General features: G+C 41.4%; 2 protein-coding genes across 5 annotated transcripts in view; one reads left to right on the top strand and one right to left on the bottom strand.

Moving 5' to 3' along the window:
• The first annotated feature begins 19 nt into the window (after positions 1-19).
• LOC129845893 (HIG1 domain family member 1A, mitochondrial-like) lies at positions 20-3,381 on the top strand. Of its 2 annotated transcripts, none has more exons than XM_055913828.1 (4): positions 20-139; positions 2,265-2,360; positions 2,575-2,709; positions 2,890-3,381. In XM_055913828.1, exons 2-4 carry the CDS (start codon positions 2,270-2,272, stop codon positions 2,952-2,954), a joined length of 291 nt encoding a protein of 96 aa, XP_055769803.1. In that variant the 5' UTR covers positions 20-139; positions 2,265-2,269; the 3' UTR covers positions 2,955-3,381. The 2 variants fall into 2 exon arrangements, with proteins under 2 accessions (XP_055769803.1, XP_055769795.1); XM_055913820.1 differs by having other exon boundaries at positions 25-139; positions 2,262-2,360.
• Positions 3,382-7,174: 3,793 nt separating this feature from the next.
• The window catches only part of LOC129845868 (natural resistance-associated macrophage protein 2-like), a 48,181-nt gene continuing 38,955 nt past the window's right edge, over positions 7,175-16,400 (bottom strand). For 2 of the 3 annotated variants that reach the window (XM_055913795.1, XM_055913803.1), the window contains exons 13-17: positions 16,131-16,280; positions 15,716-15,789; positions 13,850-14,003; positions 13,588-13,650; positions 7,175-9,705 (exon numbers count right to left, since the gene is read on the bottom strand). In XM_055913795.1, the coding sequence (XP_055769770.1) occupies positions 9,580-9,705; positions 13,588-13,650; positions 13,850-14,003; positions 15,716-15,789; positions 16,131-16,280 (567 nt within the window). In that variant the 3' untranslated portion in view covers positions 7,175-9,579. Of the gene's footprint in view, positions 9,706-13,587; positions 13,651-13,849; positions 14,004-15,715; positions 15,790-16,029; positions 16,281-16,400 lie in introns of those variants that run through there. The other variant, XM_055913810.1, reaches the window with a different exon arrangement.

Genomic DNA, 16,400 nt, shown 5'->3' with positions numbered 1-16,400 from the left:
CGATAGGAATATTGCGTGATACGGAAACGAGGACAAGGGAAATGGACTTCACAATCTTTGCATAACTTCAGAGGTTGAAACAGAGAGCAAACGCAGCCAAAACATTGCTTCTTTAGCGGGATCTTTCGACAGATCGAATGTAAGTAATTAAACAATAGTATAAAGCTCACTCGAATGGCGGTGTAATAATTTGTACTCTCACTGTAAATGCTGCTCCATCCTAGCTTTATAGATGATTAGGACTGTCTTCTGGGATTCTGTCCTTGTCTGGGATACTAGCTAGCATGTAACGTTAAGTGACATTCTAAGGTCACGAGGACAAATAACTTGCAATAAAAAACATACATTAACACAAAGCAGTGACTGTAAATGATTGTATAACGCCGTAGTTTAAAATGCCACATCAAGCCACCGGGCTGAAGCTCTAAACTCTGGGTCCATCCCTCGAGTCTACTGTACTGCAGTAAATTGAATAGTAAACTCAAATGTATAAGTTCAAGGCATGTTCCTGCTTTGTGTCACGTAACTAAGTAGCGTTATGTGGTAAAGGAACATTTGCAATGCATCTGGAATATAAATGTATTATGATTAAATTAGTATCTTTGCAGTGCCTTCATAAAGTATTCAGACCCCTTGACTTTCCACATTGTTACTATAGCCTTATTCAAAAAAATTATAACAAAAAAATCCTCAAATCTACACATAATACCCCATAATGACAAAGCGAAAACAGGTTGCTAGAAATTTTTGCAAATGTATTAAAAATAACATACCTTATTTACATGTATTCAGTCCCTTTGCTATGAGACTCAAAGTTGAGCTCAGGTGCATCCTGTTTCCATTGATCATCTTTTAAACATTTCTACAACTTGGAGTCCACCTGTGGTAAATTCAATTGATTGGACATGATTTGAAAAGGCACACACCTGCCTATATAAGGGCCCACAGTTGACAGTGCATATCAGAGCAAAAACCAAGCCACGAGGTTGAACGAATTGTCCGTAGAGCTCCGAGACAGGATTGTGTCGAGGCACAGATCTGGGGAAGGGTACGAAAAAAATTCTGCCGTATTGAAGGTCCCCAAGAACACAGTGGCCTCCATCATTCTTAAATAGAAGAAGTTTGGAACCACCAAGACTCTTCCTAGAGATGAGCAATTGGGGGAGAAGGGCCTTGGTCAAACCCTATGGTCACTCTGACAGAGCTCTCTCTAGAGTTCCTATGTTGATATGGGAAACCTTCCAGAAGGACAACCATCTCTGCAGCACTCCACCATAGTGGCCAGACGGAAGCCACTCTTCAGTAAAAGGCAAATGACAGCCTGCTTGGAGTTTACCAAAAGGCACCTAAAGACTCTCAGACCATGAGAAACAAGATTCTCTGGTCTGATGAAACCAAGATTGAACTCTTTGGCCTGAATGCCAAGCGTTGCGTCTGGAGGAAGCCTGTCACCATCCCTACGGTGACGCATGGTGGTGGCAGCATCAAGCTGTGGGGATGTTTTTTAGCGGCAGCGACTGGGAGACTAGTCAGGATCGAGGGAAAGATGAACAGAAAAGTACAGAGAGATCCTTGATTAAAAACCTGCTCCAGAGCGCTTAGGACCTGACATGCACAAAGGTTCACCTTCCAACAGGACAACAACCCTAAGCACACAGCCAAAACAATGCAGGAGGGGCTTCAGGACAAGTCTCTGAATGTCCTTGAGTGGCCCAGCCAGAGCCTGGACTTGCACCTGATCGAACATCTCTAGATAGACCTGAAAATAGCTGTGCAGCGATGCTCCCCACCCAACCTGACAGAGCTGGAGAAGATCTGCAGAGACGAATGGGAGAAACTCCCCAAATACAGGTGTTCCAAGCTTATAGCATCACACCCAAGAAGAATCAAGGCTGTAATCACTGCCAAAGGTGCTTCAACAAAGTACTGAGTGAAGGGTCTGAATACTTATGTAAATGTGATATTTCAGTTGTGTTATTTTTAATAAATTAGCAAGCATTTGTAAAAACCTGTTTTTGCTTTGTCATTGTGATGTATTGTGTCTAGATTGAGGAAAACCAAATTTTTATCAATTTTAGAATAAGCCTGTAACGTAACAAAACGTGGATGGTCTGAATACTTTCTGAAGGCACTGTACATTATCTTTTACCAACAGTAGTGTGTATGACAAGACTACAGTACCTACTGTAATTAGTGAGGGATAGAAGTTGGACTGTGTGTTATTCAAGCCAGTATTCCCTTATGTCAGCCTCTCCTCCCAGCAGTCACCATGTCCTCCAACAAAGATGTGCCAACATATGATGATGAGAATGAATCAAAATTTATGAGGAAAGCGAAGGAGTCTCCGTTTGTCCCAATAGGTAAGTGAATCTGTACAAAAATTATTATTATTATTTTTTTTACAAGAGCATGAATTATGTTGGTGGTTTCACCGCAGTGGAACTTTGTCATAGTGCATGTTTGATTGAATCCCAGTCAGTCATGGAATAAATTGTAATCCACTTTTCCAACCCTGGTTCTAAGGTTAGATATCATACACCCAGACCATCATTGCATTTCCCATGTTTTTTACAGGCATGGCAGGATGCGCTGCAGTGGTCGCCTTTGGTCTGTGGAGGCTCAAGTCGCGGGGAGACACAAAGATGTCAGTCCACCTCATCCACATGCGTGTTGGAGCTCAAGGCTTTATAGTAGGCGCAATGACATTAGGTAAGTCCTAATCCAATATGTGCTGTATAACAGATACACAGGCCCAACAGCTAATATCTCTTAATCAATTTACAGGAGCAACATGTATCACACAAGACTGTGATTGTGTTGTGCCCTTATACACGTACCACTACCATAAAATGGAACACTAACATGACTGTAATGTTTGTCTATTTGTAGGGGTGATCTACTCTATGTACAAACAATACCTTGCCCCCACGGAGCCAGGTAAAGACAGCAAGTGAGCCTACCAGCCAATCAGCAAGTGACATGACCAGAAAACGCTCCATGCCTGCCATTTCTGCATTCTACCCTTAGAAATAGAAATCATAGAATGGATTATATCTGTGAAAATAACATTCCGTTCATGAAAAGTCATTTATTTTGGTGAGGGCGTCATTTAAGCTAAGCAGCATTTCAATCTGGCAGTCACTTTGAAGAAGTTTAGTACATTTCAGAGGAAGTCGAGTGGCACATTCATTCTGTTTCAAACATGACCTCTTTGCTAGACACCTGCTGTAAACCACCAGTAAAATGCCACCTTGAAGGCGACCAGCACACCCATAAACCCCTATAGCCAATCCACTCATTAACAATTGTCAGCCTCACCATGTAGTGTTATTGTTATTACAGTATATAATAAATAATATATTGATTATTTTCTAAAATCTACTTTGAAATATGAGTTAAGTTTTTATTTAATTAAAAGGTAAAAGGTTATTTTCAACCACCTATCCACACACTACTAACTCTTCTAAGGGATGGATTGAAATTTACAGAATGGTTACCTGGAGGAAAATGGGGGAGGGTCATGCTTTTTCAATTTCAGTCAAGGGGAGGGTTTAGTATTTTTTTATTGAATCTAGTCCAGGGGAGGGTCATGTCATTTGTCATTGATGACATTTCAGTGTTTTTAAATTTGTTGCTTATTAGGCTATATATCAATGTGTGCCTGGATGCGCAATATCAAGTGTTCTTATAGGCTATTTAGTGTGGTGACAATCATATGATCTATAGCCTAAAGGCTACGAAGTGCATGCTGGGAGAAGCAAAGTTACATTTCTAAGAAAGCTGCTGGGATGGTGTAAATACAATTAGGCTGCAATGGATATTCCAACCCTGAGTCCTGGCCTGCTCTTGCTGATCAAAAACTTTTTTTATGTGCTGCCCAACCAATGTCTGTGCTGTGTAGGTCTACGGTGGCAATTTAGGAGGAGAGTCAAAGGCTTCTTCTGAAAATAATTTATGATTAGGCCTAGTCCCAAAAAATGCACCCTTGCACACACACACTAGCCTATGTTCTGTTCAGTTCAGTTTGAGAAGGAGAGCGCAAAGATGAGGACCAAAAGTCAACTTTGACAGCTTGCTACTACTATAATTTATTTCAGTAAAAACTATGTTTCTTGGCCATTATGTATTTATCAGAGTTACTGACCTCACAATAAGCCAGATTCGAGTAACTTACATTGTGGTGCTGAAACTTGAAGCAACAGCCGCAGTACAATCAATCGGAAATGGACAGACCGCTCATGGTGCTGTAGGTAGGCGTAATTCATTCAGTCTTAATGTTAATTAGACTTTACTAACAAGAGAGCTTTGTGTTGGAGCCTATTTCTTCCTATTTACAAAAGAGGTAGGCGTACCTGTTTGACAGACAAAACTAGGCTATGGGCTATCCATAGATTTGTTGGTCTAAGGCACTGCATCTCAGTGCTAGAGGCGTCACTACAGACCCTGGTTCGATTCCAGGCTGTATCACAACCGGCTGTGATTGGGTGTCCCATAGGGCGGCGCACAATTGGCCCAGCGTTGTCCGGGTTTGGCCGTTATTGTAAATAAGAATTTGTTCTTAACTGACTTAGTTAAATAAATATTTGTTTTAAAAACCCACCATGCACTCTTTAAATAACAGCCCTTCACTGTCACGGCGGTAGGCTAAGTTAAAACCAAGACTCGAATTGAGGGTTAATGAGAGGGTATGCCATAGGCCTACCTTTTATTTAAGAAAATGGCAAAAAGCATGATCTATAACAGTGCTTTGGTCCGTGATGCTTTATGCTGTAAAACACCCGGGAAAGACACGACTCCGATGCATATGGGAATATCATTGCCTCGTGTTTTTGACATTGATGCTGAGCTAGAACCTTCTATAGCAGAGAAGACAAAAAATAGACTTTGCTTGGGAAGTAATCTAATTCTGTTACTATCAATTGATTAAGCTATTCACTTTCTGTACAATAGATGTTTAAATCGGAGGGCCTGTTGTCCGGACCTCTCTATGGGGGTACCACAGGGTTCAATTCTCGGGCCGACTCTTTTCTCTGTATTTATCAATGATGTCGCTCTTGCTGCGGGTGATTCTTTGATCCACCTCTACGCAGACGACACCATTCTGTATACATCTGACCCTTCTTTGTACACTGTGTTAACAAACCTCCAAACGAGCTTCAATGCCATACAACACTCCTTCCGTGGCCTCCAACTGCTCTTAAACGCTAGTAAAACTAAATGCATGCTCTTCAACCGATCGCTGCCCGCACCAACCCGCCTAGCATCACTACTCTAGACGGTTCTGACTTAGAATATGTAAACTCTCCTTCCAGACTCACATTAAGCATCTCCAATCCAAAGTTAAATCTAGAATCGGCTTCCTATTTCACAACAAAGCCTCCTTCACTCATGCTGCCAAACATACCCTCGTAAAACTGACTATCCTGCCGATCTTTGACTTCGGCGATGTCATTTACAAAATAGCCTCCAACACTCTACTCAGCAAATTGGATGCAGTCTATCACAGTGCCATCCGTTTTGTCACCAAAGCCCTATAAGCCCCAAAGCGACCTGTATGCTCTCATTGGCTGGTCCTCGCTACATATTCGTCGCCAAACCCACTGGCACCAGGTCATCTATAAGTCTTTGGTAAGTAAAGCTCCGCCTTATCTCAGCTCACTGGTCATCATCGCAACACCCACCCCTAGCACACATATTTCACTGGTCATCTCCAAAGCCAACACCTCCTTTGGCCGCCTTTCCTTCCAGTTCTCTGCTGCCAATGACTGGAACGAATTGCAAAAATCACTGAAGTTGGAGACATATCTCCCTCACTAACTTCAAGCATCAGTTGTCAGAGCAGCTTACCAATTGCTGCAGCTGTACACAGCCCATCTGTAAATATCCCATCCAACCAACTACAAACCTCATCCCCATATTTGTTTTTTTCTGCTTTTTTGCACATCAGTATTTATACTTGCACATTCTGATCTGCACATCTATCACTCCAGTGTTAATTGCTAAATAGTAATTACTTCACCACTATGGCCTATTTATTGCCTTCGTCCTTACTTCATTTGCACACACTGTATACAGATTTTATATTGTGTTATTGACTGTACGATTGTTTATCCCATGTGTAACTCTGTGTTGTTGATTTTGTTGCACTGCTTTGCTTTATCTTGGCCAGATCGCAGTTGTAATTGATAACTTATTCTCAGTTCCTACCTGGTTAAACAAAGGTGAAATAAAATAAAAACCCAGACAGCTTTTAGGTAAACACTTATGACCGACTCTCGTTGGGCTAAGCCACAGAATAAGAGTAGCCAGTAGTCAAAGCTTACATATTTCTGCATTGGTAGGCCTACTCTGTCTGGGGTGGAAAAGTAGACCTAACTTTTGAAAGTACCATGCTCAGATTCCTATTGGATGTCGCAGATTTAATTGTTTGCAAACAAGACACACTGATTTAGCATTGTAGAAATAAGATAAAATGAACACATAGGATAAGAATGGACAGAGAGAGGCCTGTAATTTTGGTAATTTGTGTGGTATTCAAAAATTCTGCTAGTATGTAGAATTGCATGACATTTTTACAAAAAGGCCAGTTTTTCTCAGACCTGCAAATACAATGATAGATCCATGCAATGCTTTTACTATAAAGACATTCATTCCACCCCTACTCTTGTCCACAGTGGTCTGCGAACCCACAACTTTCAGGCCTGCAGCCCTCTGCGCTATCAACTCCTGTGTTGCCATGTAATGCTTACAGGATGAAGAACAGTTTCTAAAACTGCTTATCTAAGGCTCTGGTCTGTCCAGGAAGTGAGGGAAAATGGTAGGAATGTTCTCTGCTATCCACTTTGATTTAATTATTATTTGGGGTATAGGGGATGGTCACTTTTTTTCCCCTCAAGTGTTGAGGGAGGGTTTAGGTCAAATATATTTTGCTGAAGGGAGAGCGATCCATTTTCATTTCAGAGCGGCCCGATTTTCTCCATGTAACCCTTACTATAAAGACCGTTCACTCCCTAAAGAGAAGTATTGACAAAAACCTCATGTGTCTCAAAGATGATATTTTCATTGTCCGGACTGTTTAAAAATATATAAATAATGCTGTTAATGAGTTTGTACATAGTGAAATTTGTGAAAAGTATTTCATGATTTATCTTTGGAACGTGACAAAAAAACAGAGTTATTTTGTACAAATATTTTATTTTATTTGGCATGATGTCATTTTATTCATCAACTGTTCATCAAATGTATGGTACCAGCGAAACTTAACAGCCACAAACTGTTGATACTTTAGTTTCCTTTGAAAAATATGTATATAAAAAATAAAGTCAATATATCTATGCGATTGTTAAATTGACCAAATACAAATACTGGCTTTACAGTACATAAAATTCCACATTAAAATAAATGTCATATCTAAACATCATGTAAACCATACAAGTGAATGACTTCTGTTTGAAGATTTCATAATTAAAACAATCCAGGGTAATGACTTCACTAAAGTGGTGTGATCATGCACACGCAGAGAGAGACCTATTTATGATAGATCTACACTCAAAATGTCAGTCTATAAATACATGTAAATTCTACAATGGTCATCAGGAGCTGTATTTAGCAGTGACACCTCTGACTTCATAGACCGCGTCAAGAAGCAGAAAAGGCCTGCATCTTTCATTATATTGGGCTTTGGGTACGAATTTAAACTTCAACAGAATTTCAATGGGTAGAGTTTTGTACTAACAAAAACACTGAATTCACAGAAGGAGGTCAGTACAATTGTTAGTATCACATTAACATTTTCCTTGAGAAATTATTTTAAGGAAATGGGATAATTTGGGCATGTGGGCTGCTTTTATGCCTTTCACTGTAAAGCCAAAGCTTTCGTTTTACTGGGGTGCTTTGGAGGGAATGACCAAAATAGCAGGACTTTGTAGAAAATTTTAAATAACTACACCAAAAATCTAAAATATTTATCTATTAGCACCTTGAGTGTGATAAATTGTGTTTTATAAATAAAATGTATCATTATTTTGAACACCCCTGCCCCAGTTTAAGCAGGGCAGTGGGTGCATACCTTATTTTTAAAATAAATAAATAAAAACGTGGCCAAGATATTCCAGTTATTTTTTACTTTAAAAAAAGTAACCTTTATTTAACTAGGCAAGTCAGTTAAGAACAAATTCTTATTTACAATGACGGCCAAACCCGGACGACGCTGGGCCAATTGTGCGCCGCCCTATGGGACTCCCAATCACGGTCGGATGTGATGCAGCCTGGATTCGTACCAGGGACTGTAGTGACGCCTCTTGCACTGAGATGCTGTGCCACTCAGGAGCCCTGGGGAGTTATAATTGCAAGTGCCAGAGCAACTGGGTTAGGAAGTTGTTCTTAAAGGGCCAATCCGCACTTGAAACAATAACAAAGCAGACACCCCGCCTCTGTTTTGATAAAAAGCTGAGGGATGGGCCTGGAGAAATGTAACCACTTAAATTCATAGACCTCACTATGGATGCAAGTACTGACCCTTCAAGATTTGATGTACTGGGTTCTGATGGGGTACGACTGAACTATGGTCATGAGGCATTTCGAAGTAATATTCTTCAAGAAACAATTGATATACAATGAGTATACAAAACATTAAGAACACCTGCTCTTTCCATGAAAGACTGAGCAGGTAAATCCAGGTGAAAGCTATGATATCTTATTGATGTCACTTGTTAAATCCACTTCAATCAGTGTAGGACTTTAAGCCTTGAGATAATTGAGACATGGATTTTGTATCTGTGCCATTCAGATGGTGAATGCGCAAGACAAAAGATTTAAGTGCCTTTGAACGGGATATGGTAGTACCGGTTCCTGTCAAGAACTGCAGTGCTGCTGGGTTTTCACGCTCAACGGTTTCCCGTATGTATCAAGAATGGTCCACATACCAAAGGACATTTAGCCAACTTGACAACTGTGGGAAGCATTGAAGTCAACATGTACCAGCATTCCTGTCCATGCCCTGACGAATTGAGTATGTTCTGAGGGCAAAGGGGGTTGTAGGGAGGTCTTTCTAATATTTTGTATACTCAGTGTATATCATTAATTTATACGCTCAAAAATGGATGTAGCAACTGTGAATTGGCCCTTTAAGTGCTTGCTCTGATAAAGTCTTACGAAAATTAAGTTCTCTGTGTTCATAAATAAAAAATTCTACAACGTACATGCATATAAATTGGTGGCAATTGCCTTTTTTGTAACAAACTCACTACACACAGTGTATTTCCCATATAAAATTATCACAGCTTTTCAAAGTCATGAAAAAGCTGGCTCATTTGCAGAATTTTTATAGTGCCACGTTGATCAAGCATGCTCGACATGATAAAAACCAACAACTCATTGGGGTAAACTTGATCATAGGCCTAACCTTCATATAATGCCAATCATAGTTAGGCTACCTGCCTAGTGGAATGTCAAGTGAGGGGTTCAAGGCTTCTTGTAAGGGTCAGATGATAAGGATGGGCACTTACGAAGGTCTGGCTGGCACTAAGGCACAGTAGGCACACTGCATCCTCCATGTTAGGTCACCCCTGTGAATTCTCTCTAGCTACGGACTGTATCACTGTTAACCACTCCTCCAACGTGTTCTTCTTCTAATCTCTCCACCATCGTGTCACTGTCCATGTCCATGTCCTTCAGCAGGTAAACGTCATTGTGGCCCGTCAGCATCTTTTGAGAAGTGAAGAAGAGCGTGAGAGATGGTTAATCTCATGCAATGCGAGTTTGATTCTCTTATTACTTAATGTCATAAGCACTCGATTGGTAGGATCTCATTCATCAACTCATTAACCATTCCCGGGAAATGCTTAAGCAGTTGTATGTTGACTGAGCATAGGCTATGTACTGTAAGCAGCAAAGCCCTCAAGTGATTGTGAGTGTTCAATGCCAATGTTGTAATCTATGGTGTCAAATTGACAAATGCAAAGAAATCGATCACTGACACCAACCAAAAACAAAGTAGTGCTAACCACGTTTTTCTCATTGGGCTTTCTAGGGCCTGGTGATATTTATTCAACATGAAAAACGGTCAGCCCAGTGCAATGCGGAGCTGCAGGAGTATGGTTCATCGGGACTTTTATTATGAAGTGGTTGCTACAGACTAGCCCTGCTAGAGCTGCCCCGGTCAACTGTAAGTGCTGTTATTATGAAGTAGAAAAGTCTAGGAGCAACAACGGCTCAGCCGCGAATTGGTAGGCCACATAAGCATATAGCGCGTAAAAATAGTCTGTTCTCAGTTGCAACACTCTCTATTGAGTTCCAAACCGCCTCTGGAAGCAATGTCAGCACAATAACTGTTAGTCGGGAGCTTGATGGAATGGGTTTCCATGGCCGAGCATCCGCACGCACACAAGCCTAAAATCACCATGCGCAATGCCAAGTGTGGTCTGGAGTGGTGGAAAGCTCGGCGCCATTGGACTCTGGAGCAGTGGAAACGCGTTCTCTGGAGTAATGAATCACGCTTCACCATCTGTTAGTTCGATGGACAAATCTGGGTTTGGCGGATGCCAAGAGAACGCTACCTGCCCCAATGCATAGTGCCAACTCTCAAGTTTGGTGGAGGAGGAATAATGGTCTGGGGGTGTTTTTCATGGTTCGGGACAGGCCCCTTAGTTCCAGTGAAGGAAAGTCTTAACGCTACAGCATACAATCTAGACGATTCTGTGCTTCCAACTTTGTGGCAACAGTTTGGAGAAGGCCCTGTCCTGTTTCAGCATGACAATGGCCCTGTGTACAAAGTTAGGTCCATATAGAAATGCTTTGTCGAGATTGGTGTGGAAGAACTTGACTAGCCTGCACAGAGCCCTGACCTCAACCCCATCGGACACCTTTGGGATGAATTGGAATGCCGACTGCGAGCCAGGCCTAATCGCCTAACATCAGTGCCCACCTCACTAATGCTCGTGGCTGAATGGAAGAAAGTCCCGCAGCAATGTTCCAACATCTAGTGGGAAGCCTTCCCAGAAAAGTGGAGGCTGTTATAGCAGCAATGGGGGGACCAACTCCATATTAATGCTCATGATTTTGCAATTAAATGTTTGACGAGCATGTGTCCACATACTTTTGGTCATGTAGTGTACAATAATGTTCAAATACCAAATAGATAGATAGCAGCTTCCAAATACTGTAGACTTGGGCTTATTATCATGTCAGCAGGATAAGAATTTCCATTGTGCAAGATTAACTTTTCACATCTTAACCTGGAATAGGACTGCAATAATTTGAGAGAAATCGAATTCAAACTTAGTTCTCTCATTGAAAAACATGAGAACAAGTCACACTCGCTCTGCTTGAGCATGAAAGATAGGATATCAAAAACTATGGCTGACCGCTGAGAATCCTCTCAAAAGGGACAGGGAGGCCTCTGAACAGGAACAAGTGTATTTGTTGTCATTGGGGTTTACATAATGTCCGTTGCACACAGCAGGTGCGTCATTTTCTGTTCAGGCTTCATTTTGTGTTCATTTCCCAATGATTCTACATGTTAAATCCAGGGTATCTGCAGATTTAATGAAGTTGAATTTAAGACCTTATTAATGCTACTCGGAGTGCAATTTAAATACAAATTTTAAGGTCTGCGTGCTCCATACACCTGCTAATATTCCCCTCTAGAAATGAGCCAATGTTGGCAAAAAGTAGTATTTTTAGGGCTGGCTCTTTCAAAGGCTATAGCCTACATGGCTCATATTATCAGGCAGGTGTGCTATTTTAGCCATGAGCATTTGTCCTGTAGCCTAAGGAATTTAATAGCATAGTGGCTAGGCTATAGATGGCTGAAGCATGGGGTTGCCCATCTGCATTTGTTTAGGCTACCCCAATGGGCTAATAATTAGCTAGATTTCAAACTAAGTGTTCAGAATTTTGGCTTCGATACCAATAGCAGCTTAATGCTCACTCAATAGAGTTGGGCTGAAATAAAAATGCCTTAAAGTCAAATGTACACTGGGTGTGCAGGCTTTTGATTCAGCCCTGCTCAAACAACAGAGTGAGCTTAACAAGGTCCTGTTGAGCAGTGAATTTGTAGAATCTGGTGCTAGAGTTGGACTGAAATAAATGTCTACTCACCCAGTAGCTCTCCTGAAGGTATTATGATATAACATTTGAACATTAGCCTACAACCAAAATGTTGAATAAAATAATTCCCTCATTCTATGAATCAGGTATCAAATAGCTATACTTCAAAGCAAGGTAGCTAAGCAGGAGGGCTCTAGACTGACTTTTTCCAGTGCCAAGTAAGACACGAAAGAAGTGAGCTATTTCATCTAACATGTTCAGGGAATGCATAATGGATATTTTGATGTGCAATATGTCAAAATAGGATTCAGAATAATCAGATATCTTTTGAGAGATGAATTTGCCTGCATGTTTTGTGCATATTGGCCTAGGCTATATGCTATATATATTTACATATATATATATTTACATTATTTAGCAGACGCTCTTATCCAGAGCGAATTACAAATTGGAAAGTTCATACATATTCATCCTGGTCCTATATAATTTACCACCTGAGGAAATGGGAACTCGAAACACATTAGCTAGATTGCTAACTCTAAATTCTATATTATATGGTTGCTAGATAGCAATGCAATTGATCTAACAGTACATTTGATGTTCTACAAAAACTTTCCATTGGTAGACCTATATAGACTACTTGATGCCTATTCACCACAAATGGCGCTCTCCACTCCATTCCGCCGGCACATAATCTCAATTACATACTTTGCTTGTAAAGTGGTGTTTCCTCTATATTGACAGTTGAGAAATAATTGGTATACTCATAAAGCAGAGACATTCCTCTTTTTTAACGGTAGTTTCAAAAACTGTCTTTCGTTCAATTAGCCTACATTTTGAAATGTTGCTTAACTGCCAGTACGCTTGCGCTTATCAGAATGAATCTCTTCCTTTACTCCGTGTGCAAAGAGTGGAGCGGAAGTGAGCCAGCAACGAAACAAGGAAAGGGCAGATACTTTCATTGTGGGAAGCAGGTGAATGCACATTACTGTTGACCAAATAACGGTTTTAGAACCAAAGAATCTGCATGTTGTGTAGCCGAATCACCGATGTAAGCAAACTTTCTTAGGTAAGAGGGAAATGACAGTGTCAGCAATTTTCGGTTTAGCGTCCCAAATCTAGTCTTGTTGTCTATCAAATTGTACAGGCTACCTTGTTCTCTTCTCTGGCAACGGACCGACGCGCACTGGCACACGCAGAGGCGCACACGTGGATAGCTCTCTAACATCTTGAAAGTGCACCTTGAGTATTATTTGACGTTCAATCGTTTTTTTTGCCGTGGTGGCAACAATTAAATAGCTGCACAATATAACAGAAACACTGTAGTCACTTTTCACATTTTTTAAGACCTTTGAAAACAGATTAATTAATTTAAGACTACGAACCCTGTGAATTGCCACCGTTCTTTGACAACCAGCAGGTGATCTACTGTGCACAGCCGACATTTGTGTTGGTCTATCTTTTAAACGGTCTTGTTCAGTTTTAGGTGTCATACTCTGGCTGTTCCTCTATGAATACAGAAGGTCTGTTGTTGCTTACCCTGCTGGCCAGACAGGACACATCCAGACAGGAGAACCCCAGGGCTATCAGACAATGCCACACCTGTGGACACACACAAAGAGGGTAGGAGGTCAGTAGAGGGTCATTGTACTCCCTATAATAGTTTACAATGCATCTTTTCAAACCCTGCATTCAGTATTCAGCATTGAAAAGTAATCACCTCATTCTGGTGTTAATATACAGTGATGTGTGCTAATCTAGCCCGGTCCATGGTGTTATAATGATTGCTATAGTAACTCACCAGGTAGCCCACAAAGCATAGGTACGCTATACAAAGCAAGCCCGCCAGCACATAGAGAGCCACACTGCTTAGGCTGGTCACGTACACCACCACAAAGTGCATGTTGATGGCACAGACCACCAGGATGACCACCCCTCCGCCTATCTTCCACACCCTGAGGAGCACAGGCACAGCTGAGATGGTAAGTTGGCACAATGATAAATTGTCACTGTCATCACATACAGAAAATCTAACTGCATCCAAAATGGCAACCTTATTTCCTACAGGCCCTGTTCAAAAGTAGTATAATATGTAGGGAATAGTGCTGAGCGATGAACCGAAATTTCAGGGGGGGTTTGGTTATTTAACAGCTAATTGACAGACCACGTTTCGATTACTTGAATTCCATTTAGTTTCTCAAGAGAAATCAAATAATTCACAAGATAAATTAAGTCAAGAACTATGTGGGATGCTGGGCTGATTGGAAATTGTAGTTTTCATTAGACAAATATTCAACCTAGCTCAACGCAGAAACTTGGTAATTAACTATAATGAATGACCACAATCCATTGCGCCTGTTCTTTCTGGCCACGGAAAGAGGCGAATACACACAGACCATAGGAGACCGCACGAAAGAGGAATGACGACGAGAGGGATAGAAAGTTCGTGAGGTAGCTCTACCTGATTGATAGTTAGCTACTACTATCCTACCTAAATAGGACGACTTGTTCAATGGGAAGCACAGAAATAACAGATGGTTGTCTGGCTGGCTGCTACTGCTTGAGCAGAGATAGAGTCTCGTGTGGCTCAGTTGGTAGAGCATGGCACGTGCAGCAAGGGTTGTGGGATCGATTCCCATGGGGACCAGTACAAAAAAAAACGTAGCTTTCACTACTGTAAGTCACTCTTGATAAGAGCATCTGCTAAAATAACTAAAATGTTCCACTACAAGTCAATGGTGTTTGCCTACAAAGCAAAAAGAGGAACTGCCCCTCCATACCATCAGGCTATGCTCAAACTCTTCATCTCAATCCGAGCACTCCGTTCTACCATCTCTGGTCTCTTGGCCCTCCCACCGATAACGGGAGGGCAGCCCCCACTCAGCCCAGTCCAATCTCTTCTATATCCTGGCACCCCAATGTTGGAACCAGCTTCCCCCTGAAACTAGGACAGCACAGTCCCATCTTCCAAAAGCGTCTGAAACCATAACTCTTCAAAGAGTATCTTAAATAATCTCCTCCTCACCTCGACTACTATGCCTGTAATATGTGGTTGTCCCACCTAGCTATCTTAAGATGAATCCACTCACTAACTGTAAGTCGCTCTGGATAAGAGTGTCTGCTAAATGACTCAAAATGTAAATGTAAAATGAGATGATGATTTAAAGGAATTAAATTATAAAGTCTTCAAATAAAAACAAAGTAATATACACAACTGAAATATTGTATTAAAGTAAGTCATGTGAATACATTTTGGTTGAGAAGCAGTAATAGGCATTCACAACCATCATGGGGCTCTTATTGTTTTATTCTGTGTTACAGAATTCAATCCACTGTCAGTGTCAGAAAAAAGGCAGGTGATGGCTGAGGGAAGCTCAAAAATAATTTTCATGTCATTATTTCAGAATGTATTTCATGTTAAAAATAATACTGATTATTTTTTAAATAACCGAACGAAACTCAAAAAGCACTAATCTTTCAGCACAAGTAGAAAAGTAGGTTATATTTGAGACACATCCCTGTCATCACGTCTATGAATTAATTGGTCTATCATTGAAAACACAAAACCAATCGGAGTCATATAATAATAATTTAGTGGGTGCTTATATTTTTCCTATTTGAGGAGACCTGCTGCCCATCTCTGGGGTAGAGGGTTATGATGACTCACAGTCCATTAGCGAAGTCATTCATGATGGATGTCAGACTGGTGAAGGTCAGGATGGGGATCAGAGCAAACGGCAGCTATAGAAGGAAAGGCAGAAAGAACAGTTAAAAATGACTGCATACAGTCCCCTTCTATACCTTTGAATACAAGCATCAGTGTAACACCCTAACAGACTCCCAGCCAGCCCTGATTAGCTGTTCCACTAGGAGAACAGCAGTACCCAGTCTCCATGGTGTTCTCTCTCTAACCTGCATGTCCCCAGAACCAGCCTCTACTCTCTGACCTGCCCCCATGTCTCCTCTCTCTCTCTCTCTGACCTGCATGTCCCCAGCTCTCACGTCTCCTCTCTGTCAAGCCTCCCTGTCTCTCTCTCTTTGTCCTCCATGTCCCCAGACCTCCCACTCGCTCTCTCTCCGACCTGCATGCTCTGCAGCACGTTGAGGAAGTCGTTCATGCCCGTCAGGTGCTGCACGTCCTGGAAGATGGCCACCAGCAGGGTGGGGAAGATGGCGATGGAGCGTGTGAGAAGAACCCGTGCAAAACGTGACCAACGCAGATTCAAGAAACCCTGAGGCAGGGGCAAAGAGAGAGAGAGAACTAACAGTCAACACACCCACATCCGAACCTACACAAAACTCATTATCTCACTCACACACATACACACGCACACACAATAATGGTTAACAAT

Source organism: Salvelinus fontinalis, chromosome 3, assembly GCF_029448725.1.
Source record: "Salvelinus fontinalis isolate EN_2023a chromosome 3, ASM2944872v1, whole genome shotgun sequence".
NCBI classification, from domain to species: Eukaryota; Metazoa; Chordata; class Actinopteri; order Salmoniformes; family Salmonidae; genus Salvelinus; species Salvelinus fontinalis.
This window is presented reverse-complemented; position numbering and strand designations above follow the sequence as displayed.

Bases quoted from the DNA above. Each gene is read 5' to 3' on its own strand.
- LOC129845893 (XM_055913828.1), top strand. From the start codon at position 2,270: ATGTCCTCCAACAAAGATGTGCCAACATATGATGATGAGAATGAATCA. The intron at 2,361-2,574 runs GTAAGTGAATCT...TGTTTTTTACAG, and splicing joins GTCTCCGTTTGTCCCAATAG to GCATGGCAGGATGCGCTGCA. The intron at 2,710-2,889 runs GTAAGTCCTAAT...GTCTATTTGTAG, and splicing joins AGTAGGCGCAATGACATTAG to GGGTGATCTACTCTATGTAC.